The 18963-nt window shown below is 41.6% G+C and overlaps 1 protein-coding gene across 1 annotated transcript in view; it reads right to left on the reverse strand.

Annotated features, from left to right (window-relative positions):
* The window catches only part of ttc7a (tetratricopeptide repeat domain 7A), a 59298-nt gene that overhangs the window by 36463 nt on the left and 3872 nt on the right, over positions 1 to 18963 (reverse strand). Inside the window, exons 5-12 of the mRNA XM_085800823.1 lie at positions 14610 to 14740; positions 12705 to 12829; positions 10484 to 10562; positions 8802 to 8971; positions 7006 to 7069; positions 6175 to 6312; positions 2133 to 2216; positions 1098 to 1202 (exon numbers count right to left, since the gene is read on the reverse strand). Coding sequence (XP_085656949.1) covers positions 1098 to 1202; positions 2133 to 2216; positions 6175 to 6312; positions 7006 to 7069; positions 8802 to 8971; positions 10484 to 10562; positions 12705 to 12829; positions 14610 to 14740 — 896 coding nt within the window. The remainder of the gene's footprint in view (positions 1 to 1097; positions 1203 to 2132; positions 2217 to 6174; positions 6313 to 7005; positions 7070 to 8801; positions 8972 to 10483; positions 10563 to 12704; positions 12830 to 14609; positions 14741 to 18963) is intronic.

Here is an 18963-nt window from a genome sequence, read left to right on the forward strand (position 1 = left end):
GTCACATCTATAGTACTAAAGAAAACTTTGACTCCTAGAGCTTCAGACTGGTGAGGCAGAGTAAAGCACCCTGAATGGTACACCTGTTTAGCTCTCTGGAACTGATGCGCACACAGTCTGAATTCTTCATCCAGACTAATACCACAGGGAAGCCCACTCTCTGCAAGACTTCCACCCTATCATTGAGAACCACCTGTTACATGAGGTATTTAACCAAAACCTCATATGGTCACATGGCTAAGAATTGGCAAAATGTATTTATTTATTCCTCTCTGTCTCTGTATTCTTATTTTCTACCCTAGAGGTCAAGCCATAATGAGCCACTTTTTAAAGGGTCAGTCCCAACCTTGGTGCAAACATGCAGTAAATTACCAAGCCTGATTTTCAATGCATAACTCATTTGCAGCTAGGTTGTACCATAGGTCATCATCCTGAGGCACCACAGCATGTGAGACAAAGGTGAATCAACGGGAGGGAAGTACAGTGACCAAATGTCAAATGTCATGTAAGCCAGCGAATCCCAATGTTGTGTTTGCCTAGTAACTGGACATAGTGTAAACATTAGTAGTGAGCACATGAAGCAAAAATATATTTTCCTTCCTTTTTGAAGGATGACGAGGTGGCGTCTGTGAAAAGTCACCGCGGTGCAGTGAGGAGGAATTGAGCATTACACTGATGCTGCATTCACCTGCAGTCGGGCAGACGGCCGTCGGTAACAAACCAGATGTCATTTTAGTCACAGAAGTCGAGAGAAAGCCGGTAAAACGTGGGTCAGGTAAACAATACAACATCGCCATGACAACATATTGTCACGTGTATTTGCCGGACCACTTGTTTACATAGAGGCTTGTTTATGCCGTTACGTGCAGCGGCTGTAGTCCGTCTGCCATCTGCCCAATTTCACGTGAATGCAACATGAATTCCTACACAATGTACCTTTAAATTTACAGTATACTGTACTGTATATTATTCAGAGAAATTTTCTTGTACTGTATGGCATGCTTTAGGCTTTAGTGTGTGTGTGTGTGTGTGTGTGTGTGTGTGTGTGTGTGTGTGTGTGTGTGTGTGTGTGTGTGCGTGTGTGTGTGTGTATTCACCCAGTGCAGTTGACCAATGCAGACTTTAGCAGCCAACAGGGGCAGTGAGGGATCCTCAGGTCTCATCCTGGCACACTCTTTAAATACAGAAACAGCACCAACCCCCTGGAACACACATACAGTATGCACACACAGACACACACAGACACACACAGACACACACTAATGTCAGTGACAAATTGTGATTCCTGTGCTTTGGGAGCCAGGTGTCACGCAGCCACAGATGACATGGATCGCTTTTAAGCGAGTGTATCAAACACACATCATCTGTCCTTACACAGACCTAATAGACCCATTTAGACACACAGTCATTTAATACATGTAGGTCAATCATTAATGGACCACGTGCACACACTCACATGCACTCATATATACGGACACACACACACACACTCGACTGGCCCTAAATAGAAGCGGATCTGACGACACTGAGGCGGCCCCTTCTCCTTTTAGGGAGCAGCCTATTTCTAGAGCTCTCCATTGATCTGCACTGTCACTTTATCCTCCATCCCAGATCAATTTTTCTGTCACACACTGATGCACTCAATCAAAGAGGGACTGAGGGACATGAGAAAAAGAGATGGAATTGTGAGATATTCCTTCCCCTTGAAAGGATTCCCTATTTTTTTTTTTAGATGGGAATAAATTCAGTTTTATTTCCCAGTATTAATAAAAGCAGATGGTGGTGGGGGTTGCGTAGGATAACACAACATGTATTACCTGGTTTAGATTATGAGGGAACCTCACAGCCATTTAACCCATTTCCCTAACCCCCCATGTGCACACACACACACACACACACACACACACACACACAGAAGCAGACTGAACACTTAGCTATGAATGCTATTTGTTGCATGTCTGGACACGAGGGTGAGGAAGGAGCACCGCAGTGTACGGTGCGGAGGCATGGCAGAAGATGGATGTCTACTTCAGGCGTGGCGTGGTGTGTGTGTATGTGTGTGTGTGTGTATGTATGTGTGTGTGTGTGTGTAGGACGGTGTGCTGCTGTTATATAAGGAGAAATTAGCTCACCTTCCCAGCCGCCATGAGTGACAGTCCCAGCTGGTGCCAGAGGTGAAACTCATTGAATGAGAACTTCATGGCTCGCTCCAGACACTAGGGAAGAAACACACACACAGACACATAAATATGTTTTTTTGTTATGTAATTATTTTATGGGTAGAAGTTTCAGCAGAGAGACAGCCAAGGTAAACTACCCTTAGGACTGTGTTCAAACTGTCCTCACACCATGCCACCAGGAAAACATTTCTTATGGCCGGGAAACCAGGATCAGGAAAATCAACACAAAACAACACAAAAAGAGAAAACACAACGGCAAAAGAGAAAACACAACAACAAAAAAGAAAAAAAGTTTTGTACTTTGTCGTTTTCTCTTTTGCCGTTGTGTTTTCTCTTTTGTTGTTGTGTTTTCTTATTTGCTGTTGTGATTTGCACCTCAGGGCCACCGTAAAATTCACTTTAATCACTATATTTTCTCCTATAGGCACCAACTGAATGGCCACTCTCCACGTTGACATTCTTCTAGCATGAAACGACTGTCAGTCACCACACACCACCTACTCTTTTCAGTTGGGTACATAATGGTGTGATTGATGTGTGTGTGCGGATGAGCAGAGGAAGGCATGGAGTGCCTCTCAGTTAGATGTTGTCAATCACGCAGAAGCGAGCGAAACCAAGAGAAAGGTCTGCTGAAATATTCAGATTTAATACGTTGCTCTTAATGGAAAGGCTGCTGACCGTGCAGACAGAGGTGTCCCCTGGGTGATCAGATTAACTGAGGACTGAATAGACTTTGGATATTTCTTAAATGGACAAAGTAATGAACTAAGCTGTGTATGAAATGTATTGCTTCAGTGAAACTTACTAGGTCTTTATTAAGCCATTCAAAGCTCTAACTATATGCTGCTACATAACAGTGCTGACCCTTGTTAACCCTGCTAAATCAGGCCCCACCCAATTACAAATCCCACTTTAACCTCTGTTCACAGGGTTAACAAGTAGAGTCTGAATTACATGTATGGTTCAGACAGACTTAGACACAGGAACAGACAACTGGTCAGGTGAAGAGTGGCTTAACTGTTTTTGAAGCTGCACCAAACAATTCTTTTATATTTTCAATTAATGACTATGCACTACTGTTCATTGTGTGTTATGGTATGCCAATGCAGTTTTGTCTGTCAACAGCTGTGAGCTCAGTGTTTTCAATTCAGGACTATTGTAATTGGATAAAGCGGTAGACAATGGATGGATGGATGGACTATTGTAATTGTCATACAGATAGTGATATTGTAGGTATCCCTTTAATTTATGTCAAGAAATAGCCAAGAAATAACAATTCATTACATAGTAATGTCAAGAAATAGCTTAGATGTTGTTCAAATGTGTACTTTATGTGGACCTACTGTGCTGCTCTCTTGGCCAGGACCCCCTTGCAAAAGAGATTCTGAATCTCAATGGGATTATTCCTGGTTAAATAAAGGTTAAATTAAAAAAAAATAACGGTCAATTTCATAGTAATGTCATGTTTTTCATAAATGCTTTTCATGCTTTGATTTTTTTGGAAACAGACAGAATTTTTCTCCACCAAGTCCTTTGCAATTGGCCAATATTTCTGGGCTATTTCTATCAGTTGTTATTTCTTGGCTTTATTTCTTAACATTACTATGAAATTGGCCGTTATTTCTAGGCTATTTCTAGACATTATGACACAATTAATTGTTATTTTTTGGCTATTTCTCGACATTATCACGTAATTAATGGCCTGTAAATTAAAAGGTTACCGGATTGTATTGATTTGGGGTCTGCAATGAGAACCAAGGTGGATATATTTCCGACGGACACGATGGGCGATGTGGAGGCAGAGTTTGGCACTGCCGTTGATAAATTGAAAATGAAGGTTAGGACAATCCAGGCAGCAAAGTCCATACAAATGCTTCACCTTCTTGTTGTGGGCAATGATCTCTCTGCTATTGGTCACTTGCCTGCTGCAGATCAATGTGTGTCTCCAAAAGTCTTCAGAGAGACAGTCAGTGGCAGCAGGTGTCTGGGAGTGGACTGATGAGCTGCTTTACTCAACAATTCAAATGATTGAGTCCCTGCTGGACCGGGCCTCTATTGGGACTGAGAAGCAACCAATCCCAGGAGTACAGCTTGTTGGCACTCAGTGCTGCCCATTGGAAAACAGAGTTGGAATTAATCCAGCAGCCACACAGTCTTCTCTCCTCATTTACGTCATGTGTCTTTGTTGTAGTTCCTACTTTTTCCCTTCAGTCTTTTTTCTCCTTGCACTCACTCACTGACTTCGCAGGTCGCTTTTCCACTAAGAATTTGTGAATAGCCAGAAGATGTCACAAAACTATAACAAAATATGACTGGACACCTGTTAATATCACATTCATGTCCACATCCACTGAAATTACATAGGCCTCCATTCCAGCTACTGAAGGCCCCGTGATTGGTCCATTTCCCTATTATGTTATATTAACCCACTGTCTAATAAGACAAGTTCAAAACAATAATGTAGAAATAATATTATTCCAGTGAGTAAAAACAAAAAAACAAAAAAATCAGATTTGCAGATTAAGATTCTACAAACATTGGTGATTTTCATCTTGTAAAACATGATGCAAGTCTGTCACTGAACACAATTCAGCTCTACTGTTTCTGTCACAACAGCATACTGTATGCACACAAGTTTCACTGTGAGTGGTTGATTTACTTCTATGCTTAGTTTAAGGCATTGAATGTTACAGTTTTCATTTCAGACTGTTGTTATGTCAAAAAATGTGACTTAACTGCAGCATTCTATGAATACTAACACAGTGCACTGGTCAGTGAAGCTTATTCATCATATCACAGATGGATGGCACTGATTGCTTGACATAAATAGCCCATACTGGCCTTTTTGATCCACTGATGTACTGTAGGTGAAACCACCTCAGTGTGTGTGTGTGTGTGTGTGTGTGTGGTCCTCCTTATAAAATGACTGATGCTATCTCTGAACCAGTCAGACAGGTGAACAGACCTCATTTCAAATGGCCCCTCCAACCTCTACCTCCCTAACTCCCTCCATCTTTAATGTGAGTAGAGGTCATATTAAAGGTACATTGTGTATGAATTACTCCCATGTAGCGTTGCGGTTGTATATCGCAAGCAACTCAATCGTATTTTTCATGCTGCATTCACGTGAAATTGGGCAGACGGCAGACGGACGACAGCCGCCGCACGTAACGGCATAAACAAGCCTCTATGTAAACAAGTGGTCCGTCAGCACGAGGCAAAACAATACACGTGACAATATGTTGTCATGGCGATGTCGTATTGTTTACCTGACCCACATTTTACCTTTCTCTAAACTTCTGTGACTAAAATGACATCTGGTTTGTTACCGACGGCCGTCTGCCCGACTGCAGGTGAATGCAGCATCAGTGTGACGCTCCATTCCTCCTCACTGCGTTACCGTGGTGACTTTTCACAGACGCCACCTCGACCTGAGCCAACAGCTCCGGTGTCTCCGCTGAGTTTCCGTGGTTTCCTACCGTCACGCTGCCACTGAACGTAAAAACATGGCGACACCACATGGCAGCCAGCACCGAGCTTACCCGCTCCATGTAGATATGAATGATATGAACGGCAAATTCAGAGCTGAAAGGAACACTTCAGTTTGTTGATGGGGGGGATTACTGATTAATGAAAAACATACTTTTGAACAAAATAATTTTCGTGAATAGATAACAGGAGAAGTTACACAATGCCCCTTTAAGAGAAGTTGAAGAGTTTATATGAAAAAAAGTGAGAAAAGAGGGGGAATCTGGATCAGTAAAGTGTTAGAAGGGAGGAAGAAGTAAAAAAAAAAAAGACAATGAAGGGAGTGCTGAGAGATGGAATGAGAAAAATATACATAATCCCCTCGTCTCCAAGTGATGAAGACATTCATTAAAAAGTTTGGCAAAGGCAAAGCTCTTACTAACACATCTCATCTCTCACTCTGTTGCTCTCCTCCCTTTAGACCTCCAGCATAAAGTGTGTGTGTCCTTGTGTTAAGCGTGCACACCTCAGATAGCATGGCGTACTGCCCCCTCCTGGCCATGCCGATGGTGAGCAGATTGTAGACAGAGGTGGCGTCCTGCAGACTGGCCTGCCGAGCCTCGGCCTGGTCGGGCAGACGGCTGATCACCGCTTCACCGCTGGCCTGGATGAGCAGAGAGTGATGAAGGGCACGGAGAGGAAGAGGAGGAGGGAAGATACAGATGGAAGATACGGTCAGACAGACAGGTGTGTCTCTGCTGAAAGGTTCCAGGAAATGTACTGAGACATCAGGAAGCAAGAAGTCAGAGAACAGCTCTGCCCTACAAAGACAAAGTGCAGTGTCTGTAAAAATGCTAAACTGAGAAAAACAGCGTTTTGTGTTTTTCATTGTCAGGTTTAAGCATCAAATTATGAATAACTACCAAGTCTATAATTGATTAGATAAAGGTGGACTGAATTAAATGTATATTTAGTTTGTCTTTCTGACCAATTTTGACAGTTCTGTGGCAGATACTGCACTTTTACCTTGGTTTTGGTGCAGATACTGCACTTTGGCTTGGTATTAGCTACAGATACAGCACTTTGCCTTGGTTTAGAGTCAATTATAGAATGTAGGGAGTACAGTACTCTGGTTTCACAGTGCTTTTTTGGATGGACAGCAAAATAAAAAGCCCAATAACTCTGGAAACTTTAGCAGTACCAATATCAAATTCTACTAGATTGAAGAGAATATGCCACACTTTTGATTGGTCAAAAAAATAGAAAAAATGCAGATACTGCACTTTGCCTTTGTAGGGCAGAGTGTACGTGAGAGCGTGTGTGTGTGTGTGTGTGTGTGTGTGTGTGTGTATCTCACCATGGACTCTGTGATGAGCAGCAGCAACACTGCCTCTTCCACCACGTCCTGAGGACAGAAGCAACTGCCAGGACACAGGAAACAGGAAATAGTATCAAGAACAGGAAGTATATCCCACACACACACACACACACACACACACACACACACACACACACACGCTGCTTGTCTAGAGCCAAATCGCCAGGAGTGTCAAGTTTCTGTCTCACCTGTGGTGCTGTAACTCAACACGGACCACCCTGAATGTATCAGCACACAGCACTATCTCAGATGTCTCACACACACACACACACACACACACACACACACACACACACACACACACACACACACACACACAGGCTCCTTCATTTCTTCTGTCTCCACTTCTCCAGACACCATCACGGCCTTTTCAGAGGACATAACTGATTATAAAAGCCATGAACAATGCTGTGACGTACAGCTATTCCTTAGGGTAAATTCTCCTCTTCAACCTCTCCTTCTAATCTCAGACATGGATTTAGATATTTACTTATGATAGTGTGGGCAGGATTAGTCATGTGGCGGTGACTAAGTCTGGCTCACAGGGCCTGAACGAGGAGCACAGGATCCCTGCAAAGTAGGAAATGCAGAAACGAGGCAGCAAAATGGTGCTAGAGTCAGGTGTGATGATGCAGAGAACTTGTTATGTTCTACGTTGTGTTCTGTCTTATGTTTTATGTTTTGTTCTCTTTTCTGTTCTCTGTTTTATCCTTATGCTATACTATGTTACATTACACAACCTTCTTGCATTTGACAACTTTATAATTTACTGTATCTGACTGTTTTTTAAATGTCTTCATACAGTAACTGTCTTATCAACCCTGTTTCCTGCACTGATAAAAAGACGCTGGAGCTCAAGCCAAGTAAACACACGAGCCTCCTACAATGGCGACTGCATTGTTCCCAAGTGTACAACATCATTTGGACAGTCTGCCTTCTCAATACCTACTCACCTGAAACTGGAGACTGATACAAACTCTTTTAACAGAGGACTAAAAGCAAAACAACAATGCTCACATGTATATTATAGATAGACTTAAAAAAATAAAAGTCTATCTATAAATACAGACTTTTTCATTGTTTCTAATATTACAGTACTGCTGCAATCATGATTTCTGTTTGCTTCATCTCCTCTTGCTGATCTTGTGCTCTGTGTTTTTAGATAAGCATACTGCTGTTGTGATGTTGTGTCATGCACTTTGTTGTATCTCATACTGTTGATAATATGCTCTGTGTTTTTAGAATAGCCGCCTATGGACTGGTGTTGAAAATTAGCACATGTTGACAGACCCAAGCAAAGCATCTGGTCTGTCAACTGGAACAGTGTCAATGTATTTGTGATGTCCATAACAGATAAAATAAACATACAGTACATACATACATGCTATGCTCTGTTAATACTAACAATTTTAGTTCCCAGTTTTAGTAATAAAACAATGGGTTGTTGCTTGTTTAGCCATGGTTCAGGTGCAGTGAGCTCTCTGCTGGTAGTTGTGTTATACAATAGAATTGAGGTTTCCATAGAAGAGGGTGTTATTTTATTTTGTAGTGACGTGGCTCAGATTCACGCCACCCAGCTGATGACTCATTGTCTTATAGAACAAAGTAATCCAGGACTCTCAAGAACAAAGAAAATTGGCACAAAGTTCCAAGATCTTCCATCGTTGATGTAAGTAAGACTCTGACAAAGAAGTGCACTTAATACAGAAGACTGGAGACGAGACAAAGACATAGGACAGCTTCCAAAAGAAGAATGAAACAAAGACAACACATACCAGTCAGTGCTGTAACGTTGTGGTGGTTTAACCGTTGGGTAGATGGCATCCTTGGAGGCAGCAGCTCCTTCTCTGTGGAGCCAGGATGGAGGTGGGGGGCCCAGTGGGGGCCAGTAGCTGTCATCACTCACTGAGCTCAGCAGCACCTCTGCTAGCTTCCTCGCTGCAGACTGGGACGCAACAATAAGACAATGATTAATGAATACGTTTAAAGCATGGCTGGATTGGTACATCGATGAGCTATGACACAGACAGACACATGATCGACAATCATTCCTGATCAACTGATCACACAACTCAAATAAACTGAATAAACTTTTAGAATTTCTCTCATAACTTAAAACAATGGCTACTGGATAACCAAAGTTGCCTGCACTCTTAAGCAGGACACTAGTTAGTTTCTTCAAAATGTATCTCAGTACCTTTTAATGCATTAAATGTAATGTTAGATCTTTTGTAATAGGAACTTGAGCATTTTAAAATGTTTTATCATATTTTGTATCATGTAGATGAGCTAGCTTTCCTTTTCGCTGACCATACAGGATAGTGTAAATTAAAAATTCTCAAATGCGTTGCACTGCACTTGGTCTTTTTTAAATGTGGAAACTGGGTTTCTGTATTGCCTCTGTGCTGTCCATTGTCTATTTGTGTCATTTTATAAACAGTATCAGCTTTTCCCTTGTATTTTAGTTTGTGGTCTGTGTCTTCTGTGTATTACTGTACATGTTGGGACTGCAGATGGAAATTAGCTGTGAGCTAATGGTTGCAACCATCTCCTTATGTCCTGCATATGATTAATGTCATTGCACACTGGCCCTTAAAGCAGAAGTAAGCGATATATTTGTGTTAATATAAGTCTTAAATAGTTATATCTTCCGACAGCAATCACTTACATAGAGTGTTTGGACCGAAACACGGGTCTGTCAGTCACTCTGCTCTGCTCTGAGCCGAGGAGAAAACTTTTCTCGTATCCTACAAGTTTTATCCAATGAGGAGAGAGAACGGCATGCAGGGCTGTGTGTGCAGCCAAGGGATGCGCGTGAATGTGGTGACGTAGGGACAAGGACTGTTATGGTGCGTTCAAGGCAGCCCGTAACTCGTGTTTTTCCGACCTGTGAAGTTGTACCAGTTCGATCTGGTACGAGTTCACGGGTCGGAAGTTACGAGTGGCCGTTATAGTGACTTTCACAGGTAAAACAGTTTGGAAAAACACGAGTGGGTTGCCTGGAACGCTACAAAATCGTAAGTTGTGACATGAAGCTGTAATTTACGGTTTCAAAAGCCTGCCTGGAACGCAGCATTAGCCAGAACGACCGGATCGCTTACTTCTGCTTTAATAATCTAAATAAACTAAAAGTTAAACTGCTGACTTTAAGCTATGCACACTTTCCATCAGTCCAGCATCTGAACTCCTGATGGAAACAATGAAAGTGCAGTACTCCTTAATGTTCAAAGCACTGTGTTATATTTTCATCAGAGCAGACTTTTTAAAACTACGACAGTAAATTTCAAGTTAACAGAAATAAAGTGTTAACAAAAACCTGTCACATCCCACAAAAAGACAGCTGATTTTTTTTTTCAATTCTCCTGCAAACACAGATGCTATAGAATAATGAATACTCCCAGACTAGAAATGCTTTCTACTGACACTATTGTGTGTGTGTGAACATGAGATGCCTCACCTTCCTGAAACTCTGAGACCCTCGTGACTCCACCACTCTGAGCACCCGACGCAGCTGGTGAGCCCCCTGTGCAAGATGGCTGACACACACAGGGTTGGCATGAGTCTATCAGTGTCATGTATAACAGTGCAGTACAGTATGCAGAAGGATGTGGAGTTGTAATAAACACATACAAGTGAACACAACTTGCCATAAAAACAGAAGAGAAACGTTGTGCAATGATTGGAGCAACATTCCCACTAGTACTGTAAGTGTTTTTACAGTGTTATGTCCAAACTATTTATAGCAGTGATGGTGATGGAATACAATATTTTTCCAACAGCTCACCCGACTGACGTCAAACTTGGCAGGTGTCTTGCTAACGGTATGGCTGAGTGGAGTGCTAAGTTTGACATTATTTGGATGAGAAATGCAAGCTAGATTGTGAACAGAAACCGATTTGGCTGTAGCTGCTGCAGCCACCACGCCCCTCTCACACAGCACAGCACTGGTCAGCATCACTGCACCAGTCTAAGGTGTTTGGATGGAGAATACTTTGCAACAACTGTCAACAATTGTCAAAAATAAGAAAGGGGAGACTGCCCTGCCCACCGCACAGATTAGATCCTCACATTGGTGCCGGTGGTGTCGGGAACTGAGTCCATGAAGAAAGGAAGGAGTTCCACCACACACAATGTGGTCATTTCAACACTGATTTATTATTAAAGGTAAAAGTAAAGCAACGTGTTTCGCCCAGTGAGCTTCATCAGCTTTGACTCATCCTCTTTTTTTTAACCCCACCACCACCACCCCCTAGTGGGGACCTTACCCCTTTATTTCTTTCTCATTAAATTTTTTTTTCTTTTTTCTTTTCATTCTGTTTTTTTCATTTTAAGAAAAAATGACACAAATAATCAGGTGGCAGTAACATACAAACAAGTTGTAACGTGACAATATAACAATATAAAGCAACAGGAAAGTATCCAACTAAAAATACAAAAAAGAAAAAAAATCAAGAGATCTCACAAATACACAATACATATAATAATTATTGAGCCCTTGATATGTATTGTGTATTTGTGAGATCTCTTGATTTATGTGTTGGCTGATTGGCTTTGCCAGCTGCTGCCCATCCCACTGATCACAGCAGTGGCCTATAAAAACCAGCAGATGGGTCAAAGCTGACATAAGCCTGATGAAGCCCACTGGGCCAAACACGTTTCTTTATTTTTACTTTTAATAATAAATCAGTGTTGAAATGACCACACTGTGTGTGGTGGAACTCCTTCCTTTCTTCATGTCAACGACTTTAAATCAAAATCAAAACTGAGGAATGTGAATACTGTTCTTTCTGTGGATGTTCAGTGACTCCATAAGTTGTCATTGTTTCTAAAAACTGGATTACATAATTGTCTGTTACAGTCAAGTCAACGTTATTGTGTTTCCTGACTAAAACACAGCCTGTTCATCACTGTGTAGCACTTATATCAAATGGAATATTTAACCACATGTATGCACATTTTAAACAGATGCAGCACTAGTATTATCATTATGAAATATCATATTCTAGTATTGAAATTGAAGACAGCAGTCAGGGGTGTAATTTAATTCAACATCACCCCACACTGAAATGACCACAAAGTTGAATTGGCATCTTTTGATTACTGCGTTAGTATTAGCTAGATGGAGCTAAATCAACTGGCCAGTGAGTGGATGTGACAGGCCCAACACGCTGGACTCAAAGAGCAACCCTGACCCCTGCTGGTCGCAAGTTAAAATGCATTTCTGAGATCATGTAGGGCTCAATAACTTGATTTCTTCTCCTCACTTTCCAAAACAAGAGAAGAGGTTGAAGCCCAAGGTTCCCTCCAACAATCATGAATCAGCAAAAGACTGCAGCCACTAAACATACTGCATAACTGCTGTCACACAAATACAAGTGAATAAGCAGCAGTTTCTAGTCTGTGATTGCATATGGCAGTTGTCCAATTGTATAACAGAAATCAATTTAAAGAGATTAATTCTGTTACTTTTACTCATTTTAAAAACAAGGCTGATTCAAGTCCAGTCAATAATATAGATTTTTGTCAAAACGTGCATGACTTTTGTGTTGCTGCAGATCATCAAGTCAAAGTTACTTCAGAAGCAAAGCTAGTAGGTAACAAATGACAGAAGCAGGCAGACTCTGGGTTTGTGTGTTGTGTGCTGTTTGTTGTGTATACTGTACACTTGCTGGACTCACCCCCTCTGCAGCAGACAAATGTAAGCACTCTGCAATGCAGCCTGCAGGAAGTATCCCAGGTCAATGTCCACAGGTGGGGGAAGCAGACTGGCTTTGGCTGTCTTGGTGTGAGGTGTGGTCACCGCCTGAAAACACATCCACAACAACATTCCAACTTACTGCATTTAGTAGTGAATAATTGACTGTGACCTTTTGATGCAGTTGGTGTTCTGTCAATACATAAACAAAGAGCAAAGACTGGATGAACAAATCAGGACATAACAGTGCAAGTTCCACAGATGACACCAGTGGAGGAAGTGTTGGGGTTTTTTGCTCCATAACCTGTGCTTCATATTTCATGCCCTTATCATGTTTATATGTAAAATATTTATCTGAAAGGTAAGCACTAAGCTGTAACTCTAGATGGGAACTAAATGGAGTGGAGTAAATGGAAACGTTCAAGTGTTCAACTTGTAAGTGGACAGCTGCATGAAAAGTTTGGAGTAAATTCATTGTTTTGTTGATAATTGAAGTGAAAAGGAGTAAACACAACCCTGCAGCAAAAAATGAGCATCTCCTCACTGCTCAAAGGTTAATGTGCTAATAGTCTTTTATTCAGTTATCTCAATATGGAAAAAAGGGCATGCATAACAGTTTTTGTAAAAGTGAGATTCAAATCATCAGTTTTTTTTACGTTAAATGCGTAACTTCTACATTCCTGTAAATATCCATTTCACCCAAGCCACTACAAGAGGAGATGATACAACGCTGATTAAGCCGTTCAGCTCCTCTAACACCTCGCGCGATTTTTCAGTATTTGTTCTTTTTGTATTTAGTGTCTTGGGCGACATTGGGCAACCCGTGACTTGTGTTTTTCCAACCTGTGAACTCGTACCAGTTCGATCTGGTACGAGTTCGGAGCGGAAGTTACGAGTGGCCGTTATAGTGCATTCATATCAAAATGTTCGCCTCACTCTACTCGCTCGAGTTTGCCCGCTGGAATATTTGTTTTTACCCGCAGCATTCGCGCGAATATTTCACTTGAGTTCAATATTTTGAACTTGCGTGAACAGGTGAATTTCGCGTGTTCACGTCATTCGCACCGTGCCAATTGTGTCATTCGCGCCGCAGGCACAAATTTGCGTCCATTCGCATCTGTACATTGACTTTGTATGTAATCTTATTGCGCGAAAAATTCGCCTCGCACCCGGTGTGAATGCACTGTTATAGTGCACTTTCACAGGTAACAGGTCGGAAAAACACGAGTTACGGGTTACCTGGAACGCTACAAAGTCATAAGTCGTGACTTGAAGTCGTAACTTACGGTTTCAACAGCCTGCCTGGAATGCATTTTGACATCACAAATTTCTGGCGACCCTGTCAATAAAGATGCGCCAGCTCATATATTTTTGTATGATGCATTTTCTTTGAACTCAATTTAAATTCGAGAAAGTGAAAGTACAGAATACAGTTGTTTAGGATTTTGTGTGGTGTTTTAATCATACGTTTAAAAAGAATAATAATTTGTTTTAAAAATATTTTTTCAGTAATTTTTTTGGGACATTTCAGGCGACCTCATTTGAATTCCAGGCGACCCCACATGGGGTCCCGACCCCATAGTTGAAAAACACTGCACTATAGCTTTAAATTAAAATATTTAAATCTGCAAAATGTGTAATTTATTCATATTTACTTTACACCACTGACAGACACAGAACCACAAAATATTAGTACATGTCGAATACTATGTCAGAAAATTGCAAAGACCTAACTATTAAGATTTGAATCAAGTAGCCTAACTTTGGTTCAAATAGACCGTGCAGATGCATTTAAGTCATGCAAAATCACAGACACTATTTTCAATGTTAGTGGCCCTACAGAAACACACACACATTAAATGGTTACTCTGCATGTGTAAACACCCACCTTATCAAGCTCTTGTAGGTAGGACAGAGCAGCGTCACAGGCCCTGAGATAACAGGACAGACTCTCCTCCTCCCTCTCTGACAGACGAACCCGAGACACTGCAGACACTGTCTGGTGGTCCAGAGACAGACCTGACAAACACAGCCAGGGAATTCACCAATACAATAGTTAACAGCAGTTCAGATACCATCATGGGAATATTAGTGTAGAAGTTTCCAGAGAACCGTAGTCTTGGCCCATATCCCTTTAACACAACAGTTCTGCTGTTTTGGATTCACAGCCAAACCTACAGGAGAGTCAGTCCATCACTTCACATTGTATGAACTACACAAGAGGTAGAATAAAGGAAACAGTTGATCTACCTTTAATGGGCTGATTGATTCTGCTAAAAGTGGCTCTGCTTTAAGCAAGTGTTAGTACAGTATGGTCACATTAGCATTGTTATCTTTTAGCTTGTGCGTAGGTACAACTATGCAGAGCTGATAGCTTATCTTAGATATAAAGAAAAGCATAACTTTTAGACCACTGACTGCTCTCTAACAGGTTGCATTTCTTTCCATATGTCTACATTTGTGCTTGTTTTTCCACTGTGCTGTGCAGACACATTCATTGTGAACACACAGGAAGAAGGGAGTGGGGCAGCAGTGGTCTAGATGACCGTCCTCATGTCCGTTAGTGGACTTATTGGTATAAATAAATGGATGGAGGAGGAACTTTTCTAGACCGCTGTTAGCCTGTGACAGACAGCAGCCTCAGGCCAGATGCCAGGCCTAATCAAATAAGCAGACAGTTGCCAAGAGACACAACATCATCATCCAAATATTCATAATTTAGTGAATTCCCACTACAACACACAACACATAAACAAAAAGAAAAATGTGGGATGGAACGATGCAAACCCCCACAGGATCTGGTGAGGTTTCCTCACTATCATATCGTTTTGCAGGATTCATAACAATCAAAGGAAATCGGAATCTGACAGTTATTATAATACATTTCTGCTCAGTTTCACAAGCATGAGGTCATGTCCAATTATTAGGAAACAGGGAGTATAATGACATGATGATGATGATGATGATGAGTGTAACAAGATTCTCCAGTGCTCCAAGGATTAAAGACGGTAATGTTCTCTAACCTTTGGCCTTTCATTAAGTCGGTATTCAACGTGTCAAAATAGTGTTAAGTTAATATCTCACTGCAAAATGTTTTCTAAATTTACCCCAACATGACCTGTTATATGAAAACTGTATTTTTATTTTAACTTAAGACAGCTTGTGTGACTATGAGTAACAGGGAGCCATGTGACTCACGATCACCAGGCTTTTAAAAACAGCATTGTGGAGGTGGGTGTGGTTTGGCCACTGAGCTGTGGGACAGAGGCTGGTGGGCAGAGCTGGCTCAGCAGCAGCAACAGGTGAGTTTAGTTGATTAGAAGAACAGATCGTGTTCTCTGGTTCTACTTCTGGTTCCACATCCAACACTTCACCTTATTTAAAAAAAAAATTGATAGAATATGCAGCACAGTGATTTTATGTATGGGGAATGTGCCATACAAATAAAACTAATTTGACTGATACAGACAGCATCAATATTATTTTGATCTATATCAAAACATATACAATAGACTGACTAATTACTTACAAAAAAGTGTCACAGTGTCACAGCTCTGAAACGTGATACATTGCATCAGAGGTTGCGCTAGACTTTTTCGTCGCCGGTCATTTTGACTGACGGGGTCATAAAAATTCCGTCATAATCTATTTTTACCGGTCACTTTATTTATTTTTTTAAATGATAATAATGCCATATTCAATAGCATTCAATTTTAATTCATGTTTAATTCATATCAAGTCCAAACAAATTGAACAGAGAATGCTCCGGAGCAGAGTCTGCGTCAGAGCACATCTAACTGTGGGGTCAGTCAGTGAATGCGGGGGTCACTTTCTGTCAACATCTAAATACAACGTAAATACCTGATGATGACATCAGTTTTCTGTCAACAATCAACATGCTAACCCATGTGTTAGGCTATACCAAAACATCCAAAGGAGCACGTTTTCACATAGGCACCGCATAGTGCACTGGCGTTAGCTCTCTCTCTCTCTCTCTCTCTCTGTCTCTGTGCCTCTCATCTCTCTTTTACGCACGCACGCAGCCACTGCGCATCACTGAAACAACTGAAGCTATAGACCACACAGCCAGATGCAGCACAAATTCAGACAGGACAAAACCCACTCACCTTTAAGTGTTATAAACAATGACTTTGAGACATTGTATATGTTTTATATCGTTATCCACCGCTCCATTTATTGATTATCCGCCGGCTTCATTGTAAACAAATGCACATGGCCAGACGGCCATGGCTGTGAATTGCAATCTGTCAAAATGACGGATGGCCTCAAAATTTTTCCGTCACCGTTTTAAAAAAACGGTCAATGACGGAAAATATCCGGTTAACGCGACCCCTGCATTGCATGTAGTTTAATGTTCCCAATGGAGCAAAAAAATGACACAAATCTGCTCCCAGAGGAGCTTTATTATGGTGTTCACTGTGGATCTGTCCAGTCTCAAACATTATTACTCTGAAAGATGCCTTCAGTAGAGGTAGCTCCAGAGTAAAGACAATGAGGCCAGTTTTTTAAATGGTGTCAGCTTCAATGTCATTTACAAGCTGAGGCTCCTATAAGAAAAATACACAAGGAGGATACTGACATAACTCAATGTTATTTTTTGTGCTGCAATTGCCCTACCGCAGTTCAGCAGTATGAAGACCACTGACCGTGCAGGTTTCTCTACGGTGTCTTTGTCCAAGATGTAATGGGTTATTTTAACAAAACCCAAAAGCTTCTAGTGTGATGTAGACTAGTTTTGAAACTCAGAATTGACTCATCTTAGTAGTGCCGGACTCCACCTATCCCCCAGCTGATCCAAACAAATGAGCAAGGAGCTGGGGTTAATATAGCCTACTGTTAGCACCATTTGCACAGCTGGGTGTTAGGGCCTTTTGATAACCAAAGGCTTTGCTTATTCATTTGCTATCCAAGTAGCTAGTTAACAAGCTCAGCTAACAAGCAAGGTATGGTGAGAATAGACACAGATACCATTAACTAGTGCTACTAACTGTCTGTAGCTAAATGAAGCTTAGCGAAAGTTCAGACAGGAAGACTATCTCTTTAAACACGCCTCAAAGCCCTTTCCCTGTTTTCCCGCTATCCTCTCGCTCCACCCTTATTCTCATAATTCAACCAACAGTCTGCCATCCTCTTTCTCTTCCACCAATCAGTCTTTAGCGTCAAATTCAAAAGTTCTCTCTCTCTCTCCTGTCATCCAGCTGTCATTTCACCAAAACTCTCAGCCCACCTCCACCCCTGCACCACCTCCATCTGGATACAGACTGTCTTAAAGCCCCTGTACAGACTTTTCATATAGTGTTGATTTTGGCGGCCCCTGTGGACGAAAGCGGCGGAATGAAGACTGCATCTCCCACTGTCATGAAGACGTTTGTCTGGCCGGCGTGTGTAGATTTATTTTAGAAACGTCGGAAAGAAGACGGGATTTGCTTTTTTTTTTTAGCAGCATAATGTATCTATTCGTATTGTTTCATCAGTGGTCCGACCCGACAATGCTTTCCAGAGGTATAGAATTAGACTACTTAGAAATAGCGTATCTTCACACTGATGGGCTCATTTGCTGTTGTAGGTAACAGAGACACATCAGCAGAAACCAGAGACTTTTGCGTATCCAGTTAAAAGCTCTGCACAGGGGCTTTAAAGCAGAAGTAAGCGGAATATATGTGTTAAAGCAGAAGTAAGTGATATATTTGTGTTAATATAAGTCTTAAATAGTTATATCTTCCAACAGCAATCACTTACATATAGTGTTTGGACCGAAACACGGGTCTGTCAGTCACTCTGCTCTGCTCTGAGCCGAGGAGAAAACATTTATCGTATCCTACAGTTTTTATCCAATGAGGATAGAGAACGGCATGCAGGGCTGTGTGTGCAGCCAAGGGACGCCGTGAATGTGGCGACGTAGGGACGAGGACTGTTATGGTGCGTTCAAGGCAACTCGTAACTCGTGTTTTTTCCGACCTGTGAAGTCGTACCAGTTCGATCTGGTACGACTTCACGGGTCGGAAGTTACGAGTGGCCGTTATAGTGACTTTCACAGGTAAAACAGGTCGGAAAAACACGAGTGGGTTGCCTGGAACGCTACAAAGTCGTAAGTTGTGACTTGAAGCTGTAATTTACGATTTCAAAAGCCTGCCTGGAACGCAGCATTAGCGAAAACGACCGGATCGCTTACTTCTGCTTTAATATAAGTCTTAAATAGTTCTATCTTCCGACAGCAATCA

Source organism: Trachurus japonicus, chromosome 15 (assembly GCF_045865225.1).
Source record: "Trachurus japonicus isolate A0001 chromosome 15, Traja_1.0".
Classification (NCBI taxonomy): domain Eukaryota; kingdom Metazoa; phylum Chordata; class Actinopteri; order Carangiformes; family Carangidae; genus Trachurus; species Trachurus japonicus.